Below are 15,546 nucleotides of genomic sequence, written 5' to 3'. Positions count from 1 at the left end.
TGGTAACTGTTAGCTGCTATTTGCATTGATTTCTTTTCAGATCTCAGATATCTTAAATATCTATAGCGAGCTTTTCTTTCTTGAACTTCATGGCTCTTTTCTTCTTGTTAAAATTTCCTTAGAAATTTAGAAGCTGATGCATTTGGCCACTCCTAATTGATGAGCTATGTCTATTTCCCCTTGCCATATTACAATTAACATTGATCACTACAAGGCCATATCCTGTGACATGCTGAGCATCTCTTGCAATGTGCTGACTTCTGGGTTATCAATTGAGAGCCCTGAGCTCCCTGTCACATCAGACCTAAAGTGAGAATAAGCAAACCATGGCTACTGTATATCTTCTTTACATCAGATGTAATCCCGCTTGACTAACTCACTCCTATTCCTAGGCCTGGTCTACACTAGGCGTTTATGTCGAAGTTAGCGCCGTTACATCGAATTAACCCTGCACCCGTCCACACTGCGATGCTATTTAGTTCGACATAGAGGTCTCTTTAATTCGACTTCTGTACTCCTCCCCGACGAGGGGAGTAGCGCTAAATTCGACATGGCCATGTCGAATTAGGCTAGGTGTGGATGGAAATCGACGCTAATAGCTCCGGGAGCTATCCCACAGTGCACCACTCTGTTGACGCTCTGGACAGCAGTGCGAGCTCGGATGCTCTGACCAGCCACACAGGAAAAGCCCCGGGAAAATTTGAATTTGAATTCCTTTTCCTGTCTGGCCAGTTTGAATCTCATTTCCTGTCTGGACATCGTGGCGAGCACAGCAGCACTGGCAACGATGCAGAGCTCTCCAGCAGTGATGGCCGTGCAGTCCGTGAATAGAAAGAGAGCCCCAGCATGGACTGATCGTGAAGTCCTGGATCTCATCGCTGTGTGGGGCGATGAGTCCGTGCTTTCCGAGCTGCGATCCAAAAGAAGGAATGCAAAGATCTACGAGAAGATCTCTAAAGACATGGTAGAGAGAGGATACAGCCGGGATGCAACGCAGTGCCGCGTGAAAATCAAGGAGCTGAGACAAGGCTACCAGAAGACCAAAGAGGCAAACGGACGCTCCGGATCCCATCCCCAGACATCCCGTTTCTACGAGGCACTGCATTCCATCCTCGGTGCGGCCGCCACCACTACCCCACCAGTGACCGTGGACTCTGAGGATGGGATACTGTCCACGGCCGGTTCCTCGGACATGTTAGGGGACGGGGAAGATGAGGAAGGAGATGAGGAGGGCGAGGCAGTCGGCAGCTCTCACAATGCTGATTTCCCCGACAGCCAGGATCTCTTCATCACCCTTACAGAGATCCCCTACGAAGCGTCCCCAGCCGTTACCCCGGACACAGAATCTGGTGAAGGATCAGCCAGTAAGTGTTGTAAACATCTAAACATTTATTTTTAACAAAACAGGAATATTAACAATTAAAAGAATGGGTTGTTCATGATTAGTGTGCCCTAGGCGCTTAACGGTTTAGTAAGGGGCAGTGCAAGTTTTGAAAAGAAATCTAGCAATGTCCGGTTTTCAGTGATTGTCCTGCACAAGCCGCTCTACTGTTTATTCCCTGCTACTGCAGCTACAGTAAAATGCGGTCTATATGTCCGGGGATAGAGCAGTAATCCTCCTGGGACATCTCGATGAAGCTCTCCTGGAGGTAACTTGAAAGCCGTTGCATGAGGTTCTTGGGGAGAGCGGCCTTATTGGGTCCTCCGAAGTACGACACGTTGCCGCGCCACGAGATTATCAAGTACTCGGGGATCATTGCTCTGCACAGCAGGGCAGCATACGGCCCTGGTCTTTGGAGGCTTTCCCGTAGCATTCTCTCTTTGTCGCTCTCGGAGATCCTCATCAGGGTGATGTCGGCCATGGTGACCTGCTTTTAATTAGGTAGGGGAATGTTAGTGTTGGGACTGCTTTCCCGTTCCTTTACAGAACTGTAACCGCTGGTTTGCAGCCACGCGGTGGAGGCGGGAGAGGGGCAGCCGAAAGGGATCGTTCCCGGGGACAGCCGCGAGGGGGTGGGACAGGGGCAGAGTTCCCGCTTGCCGGATTGCTGGCAGCAGGGACTGACATTGCTTTAAATGTGAAATGAGGCCAGTGGTAATATAAAAGTTTTAAACTGCCACAAGTGTACGGCTTACCATGTCTGCCTGCAACAGAAATTCCGTTGTGCTGCCTCGCTTCTCAAATGTGCTGTTCAAGACCCCAGGCACTGAATGCGAAGGCCGAGAATTCGACCTTGTGCTGAGTGCGCATGTGAAAGGTGCTGTGCATGGTCTTGTTCACAGAGAAAGACTATGTTCTTTGTTCACAACTACATTTATCTTTCTTAGGAATTCACTCCCTTTTTCCCATTTCCACAGCCCCGTCTGCGACTGTCTCACAACCTAGCCTGGAATCACACTCCCAGAGGCTAGCGCGGATTAGGCGTAGGAAGAAGAGGACACGGGAGGACATGTTCTCTGAGCTTATGGCCTGTTCCCAAGCCCAGGCAGCACAGCAGACCCAGTGGCGGGAGAACTTGACCCGAATGCACCAAGCCAACATGGATCGGGAGGAGAGGTGGCGGCAGGAAGACCAGCAGGCGACTCAAACGCTGCTTGGACTACTGAGGGAGCAAACGGACACGCTCCGGCGCCTTGTGGATGTTCTGCAGGAACGGAGGCAGGAGGACAGAGCCCCGCTGCAGTCCATCTCTAACTGCCCTCCCCCGCCACCAAGTCCCATACCCACCTCACCCAAAGTGCAAAGAAGGAGAGGCGGCAGAGTCCCTGCTAAGTCTCACTCCACCCCTGCAGAGAGCTCTAGTAGCAGAAGGCTCTCATTTCCCAAAATTTGAAAAGTTCTTTCCTTCCCGCCTGACACAAGCCCACGTCCAAGTTTCACCTCCCAATGCCATGTGTAGTTGATAATAAAAAATTCGTTTCTGTTAACTACTGTTTCAATCATGTTCTTTTGGAGGAGGAGGGGAAAGGGGGTTGGTAATTGGACAGGACAGTCTCCTTTGGCAGGGTACATAGTCGGGGGCAGGCACAGCAGCAGGGCACATACACAGTGCAGTGATGCAGTGACTAGTTGCCCCGGTTAGTCTGGGAGGTTGTTTTGATGTAATGTTGGGGGGGGGGGGGTTGCTCTGTGACTTTGTGGCGGGGGAGGGCAGTTACAGATCTTAAGCACCGGTCCTTAGGCAGGATCACAGAGCCACACAGCATGGGATCTGTAACCGTCCTCCCCCTGCCACAAAGTCAAATAGACCCCCCATACACACAGTCCCGATCAGGAGGGGTGACAGGCTCCGTTGAAACAAGCATCCCACCGCAGCGGAGCCTGTCAATCCTTGAGTTCAGAAGCTGCATTCGCGTCACAACACTACACCCGCTCCGCACCACAGTCTGCGTCCCAGTTTTAAAAAATTCCCGCGAAAACAGTATTAAAGAAAACGGTGTGCTTTAACAAAGTAGAACTATTTTTATTTCGACACGTGTGTTGGAGGGGGGGTGAAGGGGGTATGTAACTGGATAGGATAGTCAACATTACCTGGGTAAAGAAACGGGGGCAGGTTTAGCTTCTCAGTACACAAACTTTAAAGTCACAGGTTACCCTGCTCACTCAGGAACTTTGCTTTCAAAGCCTCCCGGATGCACAGCGCTTCCCGCTGGTCTCTTCTAATCGCCCGGCTGTCTGGCTGTGAGTAATCACCAGCCAGGCTATTTTCCTCAACCTCCCACCCCGCCATAAAGGTCTCCCCCTTGCTCTCACAGAGATTGTCGAGCACACAGCAAGCTGCTATAACAATGGGGATATTGGTTTAGCTGAGATCACAGCGAGTCAGTAAGCTTCTCCATCTCCCCTTGAGACGGCCAAAAGCACACTCCACCACCATTCTGCACTTGCTCAGCCGGTAGTTGAAGAGTTCTTTTTCAGTGTCCAGGGCGCCAGTATAGGGCTTCATGAGCCAGGGCATTAGCGGGTAGGCTGGGTCCCCGAGGATGACTATAGGCATCTCCACATCCCCAACAGTTATTTTGTGGTCCGGGAAGTAAATACCTTGTTGCAGCCGTCTAAACAGACCAGAGTTCCTGAAAACACGAGCGTCATGAACCTTGCCCGGCCATCCCACGTAGATGTTGGTAAAACGTCCCCTGTGGTCCACCAGTGCTTGCAGCACCATGGAAAAGTAGCCCTTTCGGTTAATGTACTGGGTGGCCTGGTGGTCCGGTGCCAGGATAGGGATGTGAGTTCCATCTATGGCCCCACCGCAGTTTGGGAATCCCATCGCTGCGAAGCCATCTATGATCGCCTCCACGTTTCCCAGGGTCACTACCTTTGGCAGCAGTACATCAACGATTGCCTTCGCTACTTGCATCACAACAACCCCCACGGTAGATTTGCCCACCCCAAACTGGTTCGCGACTGACCGGTAGCTGTCTGGCGTTGCAAGCTTCCAGAGGGCTATGGCCACTCGCTTCTGTACACTCAGTGCAGCTCGCAACCGGGTGTCACTGCGCTTCAGGGCAGGGGACAGCAACTCACAAAGTTCCAGGAAAGTTCCCTTCCGCATGCGAAAGTTTCGCAGCCACTGCGATTCATCCCAGACCTGCAGCACTATGCGGTCCCACCACTCAGTGCTTGTTTCACGTGCCCAGAATCGCCATTCCACGGCATCAACATGACCCATTGCCACTGTGATGTCCTCGGCGCTGGGTCGCCTGCTTTCTGACAGGTCTGTGCTACTCTCAGACTTCAGGACATCACCGCGGTGCCGTAGCCTCCTCGCCTGACTTTTCTGCATCTGCCTCAGAGAAACCTTTATGATAAGCTGCGAGGCATTGAGAGCGGCCACAACTGCAGCGATGGTCGCAGCGGGCTCCATGCTCGGAGTACAGTGGCGTCCGCGCTGTCAATGACTGGAAAAGCGCGTGAACTGATTTCCCGCCGGCGCTTTCAGGGAGGGAGGGCGGGAGTGATGGACGGATGACGACAGTTTCCCAAAAGCACCCTCGACTCATTTTGTTACCCAGAAGGCATTGCCGGCTACACCCAGAATTCCAATGGGCAGAGGGGACTGCGGGAACTGTGGGATAGCTGACCACAGTGCACCGCTTCGAATGTCGACGCTTTCACCGTTAGTGTGGATGCACAAAGTCGAATTACTGTCCTTAGTGTGGACACACACGTTCGACTTTGCAATATCGATTACAAAAATTCGATGCAAGTAAAATCGAACTACTCTCGTAGTGTAGACAAGGCCCTACTGAAGTCAATGGGACTACTTGCATGAGCCTAAAGAGTAGGATTTACCCCATGGTTAGCCTCAGACATGATAACATGGAGATATATCATTCCTTGACTTCAACATGTGAAAGTACTTGCCACAATAACATTGTCTTCTCACATAATTACAACAGTCAAAAGATTACCATACTGACTACCATGCTAAAAACTTTCCTTCATCTTTATGAATTAAGCATGGACTGATGCATAAAATCATGGCTCGATTGAAATCAAAGCAAAATTCCCATTGATTTTAGTGGGGGCAGGATTTCACTCCATGAATGAAAACTTTTGTTGTGATTTGGACCTTACTCTTCAATCTGGTCAATGAGTGGAGCAGAATAACATTCAATCACCATAGTATATGTGTTATCTGTTTGTTAGGTCTCTTAATTGCCAGCAGCCTAGGTAGCTTGCTTTTTTTTTATATAGAGATGTAGTCAAACAAATAGAAACAAAAAAAAAGTAAAGAAAAAACTAAATGTAACAAAACCAAAACAATTTCAACTCTAGTACCATCATGATGGGCCGATACAAAAACCTGAAAAGTAGAGAACTTCAAAAGACCAAGGCGGTTGGGTTAAAATCTGCAACATATTTATATATTTGCAATTTACTTAAGCCTTTGTAACATCTATTTTGTTCCAGATCTGTAACATTCACTTGAGCACAGTTTGTAAATGACAAGCCAGTGCCACAAGTTAACAAATCATTGATTTCTCTTTTCTTCTTGTTATTATTCTTTGCCAAATCTGGTTCATTAAATTTTCGTGTTTGATGTCTTACTATGATGATTAAAGTTGTTGGTTGCAGAATCCTGCATCTAATACTTTCTTTCTTTCTTTCTTTCTTTCTTTCTTTCTTTCTTTCTTTCTTTCTTTCTTTCTTTCTCCTTAAAACCCAGCAAACTTTTGTTTCTAGTAACTGTTTCCTTGTAACATCAGTATATATCTTTATCCCTATCATCCTCCTGAATAACAAATTCCATCCACCCAGCACCCCTTCTGCACAGCTTGAATTATAATATTCATCTTGTAAATCTTAGGAAGTTACTATAACAACATAAGGGGACATTATTTTCTGCAGGCTGAAAGTAACTGAACTATGACTTCTCTCAGTATCCACATTCCATTAGACTGGCAATTTAATTGGCTGCATTCCATCTAGCTCCTCACACCTGCAAACAGTCTATTAAAATTGTCTAAGAAATGCCATGAGGAAACAAAGACAAAAGGTAAATACAAGGGAAAGTGAACGTTATTCTATTAATATTTGTACTCAGTGGCGGCTCCAGGCACCAGCGCTCCAAGCGCATGCCTGGGGTGGCAAGCCACGGGGGGCGCCCTGCCAGTCCCTGCGAGGGCAACAGTCAGGCTGCCTTCGGTGGTATGCCTGCAGGAGTTCCGCCAGTCCCACGGATTCGGCGGCAATTTGGCGGCAGATATGCCAAAGCCATGGGACCGGCGGACCTCCCGCAGGCATGCTGCCGAATCCGCGGGACCGGGGACCTCCTGCAGGCACGCCGCCAAAGGCAGCCTGCCTGCCGTGCTTGGGGCAGCAAAAAAGCTAGAGCCAGCCCTGTTTGTACTTCAGTGCTGCCCAAAAGACCCTACTTGGGATCACTGTAGGTGCTGTTCAAACTCAGGAAGACACATTCAATGCCACAAAAATCTTACAATCTAAAGGAAACTAGTGACATCTAAAGCCAGGTCTTGCAAATTTAACTCATGTGAATAAGGTTAAGAGGTGACTTGATTACAGTTATTACAATTATTTTAGGGAAGTTCGATGACCTGTGTTATGCAGGAGATCAGACTAGGTGATCGCAATGGTCCCTTCTGGCCTTGGAATAATTTTGAGTTCCATCCAGAGTCCATTCCCACAGGCCTCCTGATTAATTTCTGTTACACTATTGTTAACACTCCTTCCATTGTATCAATCTGTCTCTGATAGAGCACCAGATATTAGTGCAAAATGCATATTGTATGTAAAAGCACTCTTTCCACGTTCTATATCTTTAGTAATAGACAACTAACTACTTCCTCCATACCTTTGCATCTGGAGCCCAATACAAAGCCCATGTAAGTCAATGATTCATAGATTCTAATGCCAGAAGGGACCATTATGATAATCTATCCTGACCTCCTGTATAAGACAGGCTATAGAACTTCCTCAAAAAATTACTAGACCATGAGGGCTTTCCCCATTTGGATTAGATCCATGCAGTCCAAAATTACAATGGCTGTTTTGCAGCCATGTTGTATTGCCACATCAGATCACGAGAGTGAGCAAAATAAAGGCAGAAAGCAATTAGACTTTATAATATAGTGACTGTAAATTGTAATTGAAGACTAATAACTATACTGCAAATGAAGTTTTTGGTAACTACCCACAATCCACATCTGGAGGCTAGCTACATTACAGAACTACTTATTACCCCGTTTGCCTATTTAATACATGTATTTTTAAAGTCAGGTATATTAAGTTTTACGTACACTATAATTACACTCACTCATGTAGGTAATATCACAGTTATGTCAATTTATTATTAATTAGCTGGATCAAAATGCAATACTACAGTGCAATTACACTATAGCTGAAGTGTCGTTATAGCTGCTGTATTGTAAAATGTAGCCCAGTAAGATATGACTTTTTAAATTGTAACATAGCTAATACAAGCTTTTCTACTGCACCTTAACTAAAGCTTCCACTTTAACTTCCCACCAAATTCATCTTGCATGCTATCACATTCCTTAAGCCATGAATGCTAACTTCTACAGGAATCCATGGGACTACAGCAGGAATAAGGATGGTAGACTTCAGCCATCTGTAAATAAAAGAAATTCATCATATGGGCTTATATCTTCAATTAAATAATAATTAGTGTTTTCTGCTCTATTACACCAATGCCAATAAAATAGGATAAAGGAACCAGTGGCTTAAATCTGTCACCATGGCTCAGACATTCTCTTCATAGCCTTTTGAGCAAGCAATTGACATTTTATAAAAATAATCTTGACTTTTTTAAAAACGTATACAGGTTCCTTAGCTACTAATGAACAGAGCTGGCCTGAGGGCACTTACGCCAATGTATGCAGTACAGAAATAGACATAGTGCCTGGTACAAACTATTTAATCCATCCTTAACCCAGCATGGGACACAATTATGTAGTCTGTCAAGGGGAGGGCAGAAGCTCAGAGACTGAAACTGGCAGTGGATAATGATTAGGGGCCAGAAAATTGGTTTGGATAAAAAAAGAATTTGTCCAAACCTTTGCTTAAAACTTGAACTGCACCTAAACCTCTTTTAATGTTCAAGTGCAATTAATTCTTTAATGTTATTGTTGGTCACTTTCATGCACCACCAAACTCCAGTGGGGAGGAAGAATGATCCAGTGGTTAGGGTACTAGCCTGGGACTCAGGAGACTTTGCTTCACTTCCCTACACAAGCACAGACTTCATGTGTGACCATGGCAAAGCCTCTCAGTTCCCCATCTGTAAAATGGGCATAACAGCACTTCTCTGTCTCAAAGGGGTCTTCTGATGTAAAATATATCAAAGATTCTGAGATGCTCAGTCACAATGGTAATGGGGGGGGGGGGTCCAGAGAAGTACCTAAGATAATGAAAAAGTCAACTTTTGTAATATTTTCAGTTGTCAGGTGAGGGGTTGTGCCATCACCTGCTTTGTTACTCTGGATGCTGCTGTAGTTCCCATGTCTGCATGCTCCCAGCCAGAATACAAGCATATACTGAGTGTCTGTGTGATAAACAGCACTGGTTCAACAGCTCAGAATCCAGCCTGCTTGTTACACCATCGCCACACTCTGTGCCTTCATCAACCTTGATTACCCCTAGTAAGATGACCCCAAGCCCACCAGCCCAGTTTCAAACCTTCTCAAAACCATGGATTCTGCAATGCCCAGCTCTTTCCTGGATCATTCAGAGAAATAATAAAGTTTGTTTGCTCCTCTAAAGAGAAAATGCATAGCTTATCACTTTAACTGGAGTTACCTATCACTTCAGTTCAAACACAACAGGGGGTTGGTTTAGATTAAAAGTAAAACAAGCTTATTAACAAAAGGAAATAGAATTTTAAGTGAGTTTAAGTTTAAAGGATAGAGTTAAAAATAGTTACAAGCATATAAAAGTGAAAAAAAAGCTTTCTAGAGGCTAAGACTTAAGAAAACAAGCTACAGCCTTTGTTCAAGGAAGTTTCCTTACCAATATACCTTTCAGCAAGATGGCTGACCACTTCTTCCACAAAGTCCAATGTGCTTGGTTCTTTTGTCCTCTTAGGTGAAAGAACTTAGGTTTTTTTGCCCCTCTCTTTTAATAATTAGGTGAACCTTTTAAATGGATTCTTCTGAAGGTTATCCTGCAAAATAAAATTCATTCAGGCTGGAGGAAGGTTACATGGAGACTCCTGGTGAATTAAGTTTCATTCTTGTTTTTTCCTTTGCTGGTGTTTGCAAATTGATCTGTTTCCTGCAATTTTATCCCCTTGCCATGAGGCTGAGTGGTTATCTCCTTCCCTGGTTGGCTTGATGGACCCATTTACCTTCTATGTAGTTTGGATATACATCCTAGGTGGCGGAAACACATTCCTTTGACTAGGGTAAGGTATCTTTAGCCCTGCCTGGCAGACACACTTGAAGAACATAAATCCCAATAAGTCTGTAATTTTGAATTTGTCCTCTGTACTTACACCATGAAATAATATTTATGATCACTATGATATTAGCTTTCTATTGATATCTTACGTGACATGTTTTAGATACAGGTTATGCCATTAGTAAGCTAGAGTACACTCATCTGGTCAGGTGAGCTGAAACTCACTACCAATGAGCCATGGGCCCTCTTGCACTGGGATGCTATTAGGGTCACATCAGTTCTCACAGGAACACCAGGCGTTCTTGTGAAGTTTGAGTCTGGTTTCAAAGACCTATGAGGTTCAGATAGTTCAACATAAGTTTTGACTAAGCATCTAACCTTCCCATTGTTTGTCAGAAGCAAGCCAAACCTCTGAAGCTTTTGAGGTTCACCCATTAGTGAGTAAGAGAGTTCTGCCAGCAGCACCATGTTTATAAAAAAATCTATATTTAAGCCACAAGTCAAATGAAAACATTTAAAAAGTGTAATTACAACCTACAAAGAGTTTCTTAAATATAGATATTTTCTCATTTAGTTGACAGTGGAAATTATTGGTGAGATATTTTAAAGAAAAGCAATGTACTTTTCATTCAAGCAGACTGTGCTCGTGTGGTGGGAAGCTTAACTTTGATTAGTCGTGATGGCTGTGGTTGTCAGGAATTTGTCCTCTTATTCAGAAGGTATGTTCTAACATTTTTCAAGCCTCCTACTGGTGTCAAAGCTAAATTTACTGTCTTGACATTTCCAGTTGCCTTTAAATATCCTGGCAACTAGCTATTCAAACATTTTTTTAAGCTGCATTATTCTCTTGTGCTTGCTCAAGTTGAAAAGGATCACGCTTAAACTGCATCAAGGGAGGTTTAGGTTGGACATTAGGAAAAAGTTCCTAACTGTCAGGGTGGTTAAACACTGGAATAAACTGCCTAAGGAGGTTGTGGAATCTCCATCTCTGGAGATATTTAAGAGTAGGTTAGATAAATGTCTATCAGGGATGGTCTAGACAGTATTTGGTCCTGCCATGAGGGCAGGGGACTGGACTCGATAACCTCTCGAGGTCCCTTCCAGTCCTTGAATCTATGAATCTATAAGTTTGCCATTTTGAAATAAAGCACAGGAGTAAGTCAGGGGAAAGAAAGGGAAAAGAATAATATTGAATTGTGATGCAAACATAACTGGCAGGAAATCACTGTCATTTCTGGTACTAGGAGGGGGCCTGGATTGATCTGGGCCCCACCAGGGTTCTGAACTAAAAGGGAATCTAACCTGAAGTCTGATCTTCAAGGTGCCGAGTGCCAATCAGTACAGATTGCAAGACGTGCTGAGCAGCAAGATAGGAAATCCAGGCTGAAGTACTCCATGATTATCCCTACTGAACTCAAAGGGACTCCTCATAAAGTGAGTTACTACCCATGGAAGAGAAGCAGAAGCTGTCCCTATGTAGTTAAACATATATTAAGAATAGTTATATAGTGCTGTTAAAGTACAGGGTGTGTGAGGTAAAAAAAATGACAGTTTGGCTAGGGCACCTGACAAAGAACATATGACCATATTCTGCTCTCAGGGCTCAATCCTATGAGGTGATGAGCGCATTTTACATCAAAGGATGTTGAGTGCACAGTACTCGCTAGGAGGTACATTGTATTTATGCAAGATCCCTCTAAGAGAGGCACAGGAAGTGACTCTGAGGTACCGGCTTGCTCTGAAGAGGTATGCACTGAACTATGCTGCTGGGAGCACAGTGTGTATTTGAAAGCCTTATTATTAAAATGCCTGTGTGCTTTATCCTATACTATCTCCAGTCCTATGAGCAATCTATTTAAAGACAATGCAGGAGGCACACAGTACCCTGCAGGATTCCTCCCTCAGGTACACAAGAGTAATTGACAGCAGAAGCTAGTCCATTGCTACCACGTTTTGAAGGAAATAAATCCCAAACAATCACATTTCTTCAGCACAGGGTTGCCTTTGTCAGGGAAAGGATTAAAGCCAATGCTGCAAATGAGAACAAACCCACGTTATGTGGTATGTTCGTTTTCATAACATGATTTTCTGTTAAATTGAAAATCAGATTGGCGTGGCTTAGTCTAATGTTAGTAATATACTTTACTGCAGTGAGAAGAAATCGTGCTACTTTGGGGATGCCCAGGATCCCCACTATTGTTTGGTTTGCCAAGCCGACACACAGGACCACATGGAAACTGGAGTCTTAGGTTACGAGATTACCATTTATTGTAGCAGGGACTTAGCCAGAAGTGAAAGCAAAGCGGTACTACCTGTTTACCTCCCCCACATCCTCAGGAGTGAGCCCCAAGATCCTTTTGCATTTCCCTTTTATTGTAATCATCAGCCCTCCCCCTTCCCAGGGGGCAGTTCTGGTCTCGGTCTTGGCCCAATAATTGCCCTCTAATTTCCCTGCTAAATCCTCCGCCCTTGTTCATGTTTACCTCTGCCATGAGCTTTCGTTGCCATATAAGAAACTGCTTTGAGCACTTGGGTGTCTTTAGTCAGTGAACACCTGCAAGCGTGTGGTTTGGGGGTTTTCCGGGTGCGTCTCTGCCGGCACCTACCAGGCAGACTCGATGTATGAGCTCAGCAGGTTGTCAAGAATGGTTTTAAGTTTAGAATGTGTATCACTTTTTAAAAAATAAATATATAAACATTTGTCTTTAACCTTTGTACATTTTCTGCAGAAGAGGATGAAGACCATATCTAGAAGAAGAAGTTAGCACTGCTGTCTCTGTCTCCCAAAGCATTTTCTGCTGACCATCTAATTTAGAATGTAAGTTTATTGGGACAGGGACTACTAGTCTGATTCTCCACTGCTTTACATCCTCATATCGTCACTTATGTTTGTAAAAAGTGGTGTAAAAGTCTTCATGCAAGGGTGCAAATGATGACAGAACATGAAAAGCAGTAAAGAATCAGTGGTGAACTCACTTTAGGCCCACTGAGTCTGTAAATCAATGAAGTGATTTTGAAATCTGGACTGATATGTCTAAAGTAAAAAAAATGGAGAAATAGAAATCTATAAGCCACATCTGACAATTCTTACCTAAATGACTCATGCAATTCCTCACAGAGGCAGAGGCAAGATTTGAACCAAGGGACCCTGCCTTCCACGCATATCCCCTGCTTTATCCACTATTCATCAGTGCCTCCTTTAGCAGCAATGAAAATTGGAAAAATTATTTAATAATGGTAAATTACTTCCTATGTAAATAGCGCTGAAGAGGCTAAACAATTTCAAATGCAGCTGAAGAAAATAATTCATATGTCTGGACTGCATGCCAGATAATATTACTTGGAGAAATACCAATTAGTTTCTTAATGGTCCAGATCCAAGATTTAGCTCTATATTGTATCCTCGGGTAATGTTTAGAGGCTGTAAAGGACAAGCTGATCCAACGTCTGAGACATGAGGAGGTGAGCAATTATTCCCTTCGAATCTTACTACTATTGCCACTCCTAATAATAATAATTAGCATTTTTCACCTGTAGAGTTCCAAGCTCTTCTATGTATGCTTGATTTGATAACCTTTGTGGAGGTGTCAAGGATTGATTCCTTCTGGATCCTTGACCATAGTTTTATGCATTATGCTATTGACGGAATGGCAATTTAATCCAATGTGTGTGCCCCATGCAAAACCCCCAGGAATACATTTTCCCACCACATACCTTTAGCTCACTCAGCCACACAATGTATTTTCACTCTGCTCTTGCTCCTTTACACCAGAGGCATCCATTTTCACATCTCACAGAAATCCCCTACCTTTGAAATAAATGCACATTTTGAGAGCGTTTGCCTGGAGGTCATACGTGACATGGTATATATCCAGAAAGCTGTTTCATAGTGAACAAGGAGCAGTGTTAGAGGTGCTAAGGTTAGAAAGGCTCTTTGAAAGATTTATTAGTTCAAACTGTAGGAGTCCTTTCTCTACTATGAAATGGAAAGGTCGAATTTTAGAAATATATTGAGATTTTCATGTTGTAGTCAGTTTCTAGACTCGGCAGGAATATCTTTAGGATTCCCCATCTGCATTTATCACATTCGGGTGAAATTCACCCATGTGCAGAAGATCAAGTGATGATACCCTCAAAATAGGGTTTAAGGAGGACGTAAGTGGTATATAGGTTTTAAGATGGTCCTCTGCTTGAGTTTGAATTCCACCCATGTAGTCCTAAATGTTAGAGAATATGGAATAATATCTCAAGTGATGTGGTAAGACCCCGTTACTGGAGTTATTTAAGAGTACATGGACAAAGTACTTTAAACTATTTAGTGTTGTAGGGAACGATATTTTGCTTCCTGGGAAATGGACAAGATTATCTGAAAGGTTTTTTCCATCTCCAGTTTCTATGCTCACATTGAACCATTGTTTAGGCAAATTAATTGCTGGAGTTAATTTGGTAAAACGTATAGGTAGCATCTGTTCTATAAATACAATATGGTAAAGAGCCAGACACATGTTTAATGCAGTCTTTCGATGTCCAAATCATAGTACACAATTACTATCACAACTGTATATGATGTAATACGTGAAGTTTCCAGTTTCCTTGACTATGTGTTTTTAAAACAATTTTCCATGTAGCAGACATAAATTAGCTGGCAGAAATTGCTCGGAAAAGCAGTGAAGATAGAAAAAAATGGAAACAGTAATTGCTTACTTCTCCTTTCTTGATTTACTTACTATTTGAATGGCACATACAATTCATATGCAAACAGTGCAAAGCAAAACATCTTGTACATAAATTCTATGATGATGACAACATCTGTGTATCTCTCTCTCAAATGTAAACACATAAATATAGGCCTGCAAGCATTTATGCACATGAGTAATACTTTTGAACTAAATGTTGACATTAAACATTTAAAACGGTCTAATTATCAAATGTTAAGAGCTTAAAATTTTCCATGTGGATATCTATCAGGATACATACATGGCTCCCATTAGCATGGTATCTGAACACCTCCATATTTCATCTGCCATTCATAATCCAATATCCTAACAAGGGATAACTCCCTCCCATTTGGTAGACTTGCTAAAGTCTGCAGGAAGAAAACCCTGCTTTGGTGGCCATAAATAAGATCGGTTAGAATAGGGCTTCTTTTCTGTAGGGACCATGTACATTAATCCAATTTAGAACTTGGATGTTAATTTCAGATCTGCGAAATTCTCTTAACAAAAGACTTTTCTTGTAAGCAATTAAGGAGTCCAGTTAACACCCCCAAACATTCCAAAATCCCAGAATTTGAATAAGTGGAAATGAACAGATAAGGGATCCAACCTGCTCCTCATTGTCCCCAGGTAGGGTCAAAATATATACAAAGATCAAAATGATAAGTTAGTAGAAGATGATTGGAAATCTCTCTCTTTAACTGGTGGTGGGACCTTATAAGAGCTTAAACATTTATTCTGAACTTCTATTTCTGTAAACTGGAGGATGCTAAGTTAAGGTCAAGTTGGTAGTGTAGGTCAGACGGGGAACTGGGAGAGATGAAATGTTGTATAGTGTGACGAACTGCTGGATCTTTTAACTGCTCATTTTTAGAGATGTTAGGATTTGAGTTTTTAAAAGGTGAAGAACTTTGTAAAGAAAGTCTGACCTTTGTTCTGGGGTATTAG

At 43.6% G+C, this 15,546-nt stretch overlaps 1 protein-coding gene across 1 annotated transcript; it reads left to right on the top strand.

Annotated features, from left to right (window-relative positions):
* Positions 1-413: 413 nt before the first annotated feature.
* LOC135980926 (uncharacterized) lies at positions 414-3,022 on the top strand. Its single transcript, XM_065581555.1, has 2 exons — positions 414-1,364; positions 2,359-3,022. The coding sequence occupies exons 1-2, from the start codon at positions 788-790 to the stop codon at positions 2,832-2,834; spliced, it is 1,053 nt and encodes a 350-aa protein (XP_065437627.1). The 5' UTR covers positions 414-787; the 3' UTR covers positions 2,835-3,022.
* The last annotated feature ends 12,524 nt before the right edge of the window (positions 3,023-15,546 follow it).

The sequence above is a fragment of the Chrysemys picta genome, chromosome 1 (genome assembly GCF_011386835.1).
Source record: "Chrysemys picta bellii isolate R12L10 chromosome 1, ASM1138683v2, whole genome shotgun sequence".
Lineage (NCBI taxonomy): Eukaryota > Metazoa > Chordata > Testudines > Emydidae > Chrysemys > Chrysemys picta.
Note: the sequence above shows the minus strand (reverse complement) of the source record. Positions and strands in the feature narration are given on the sequence as shown.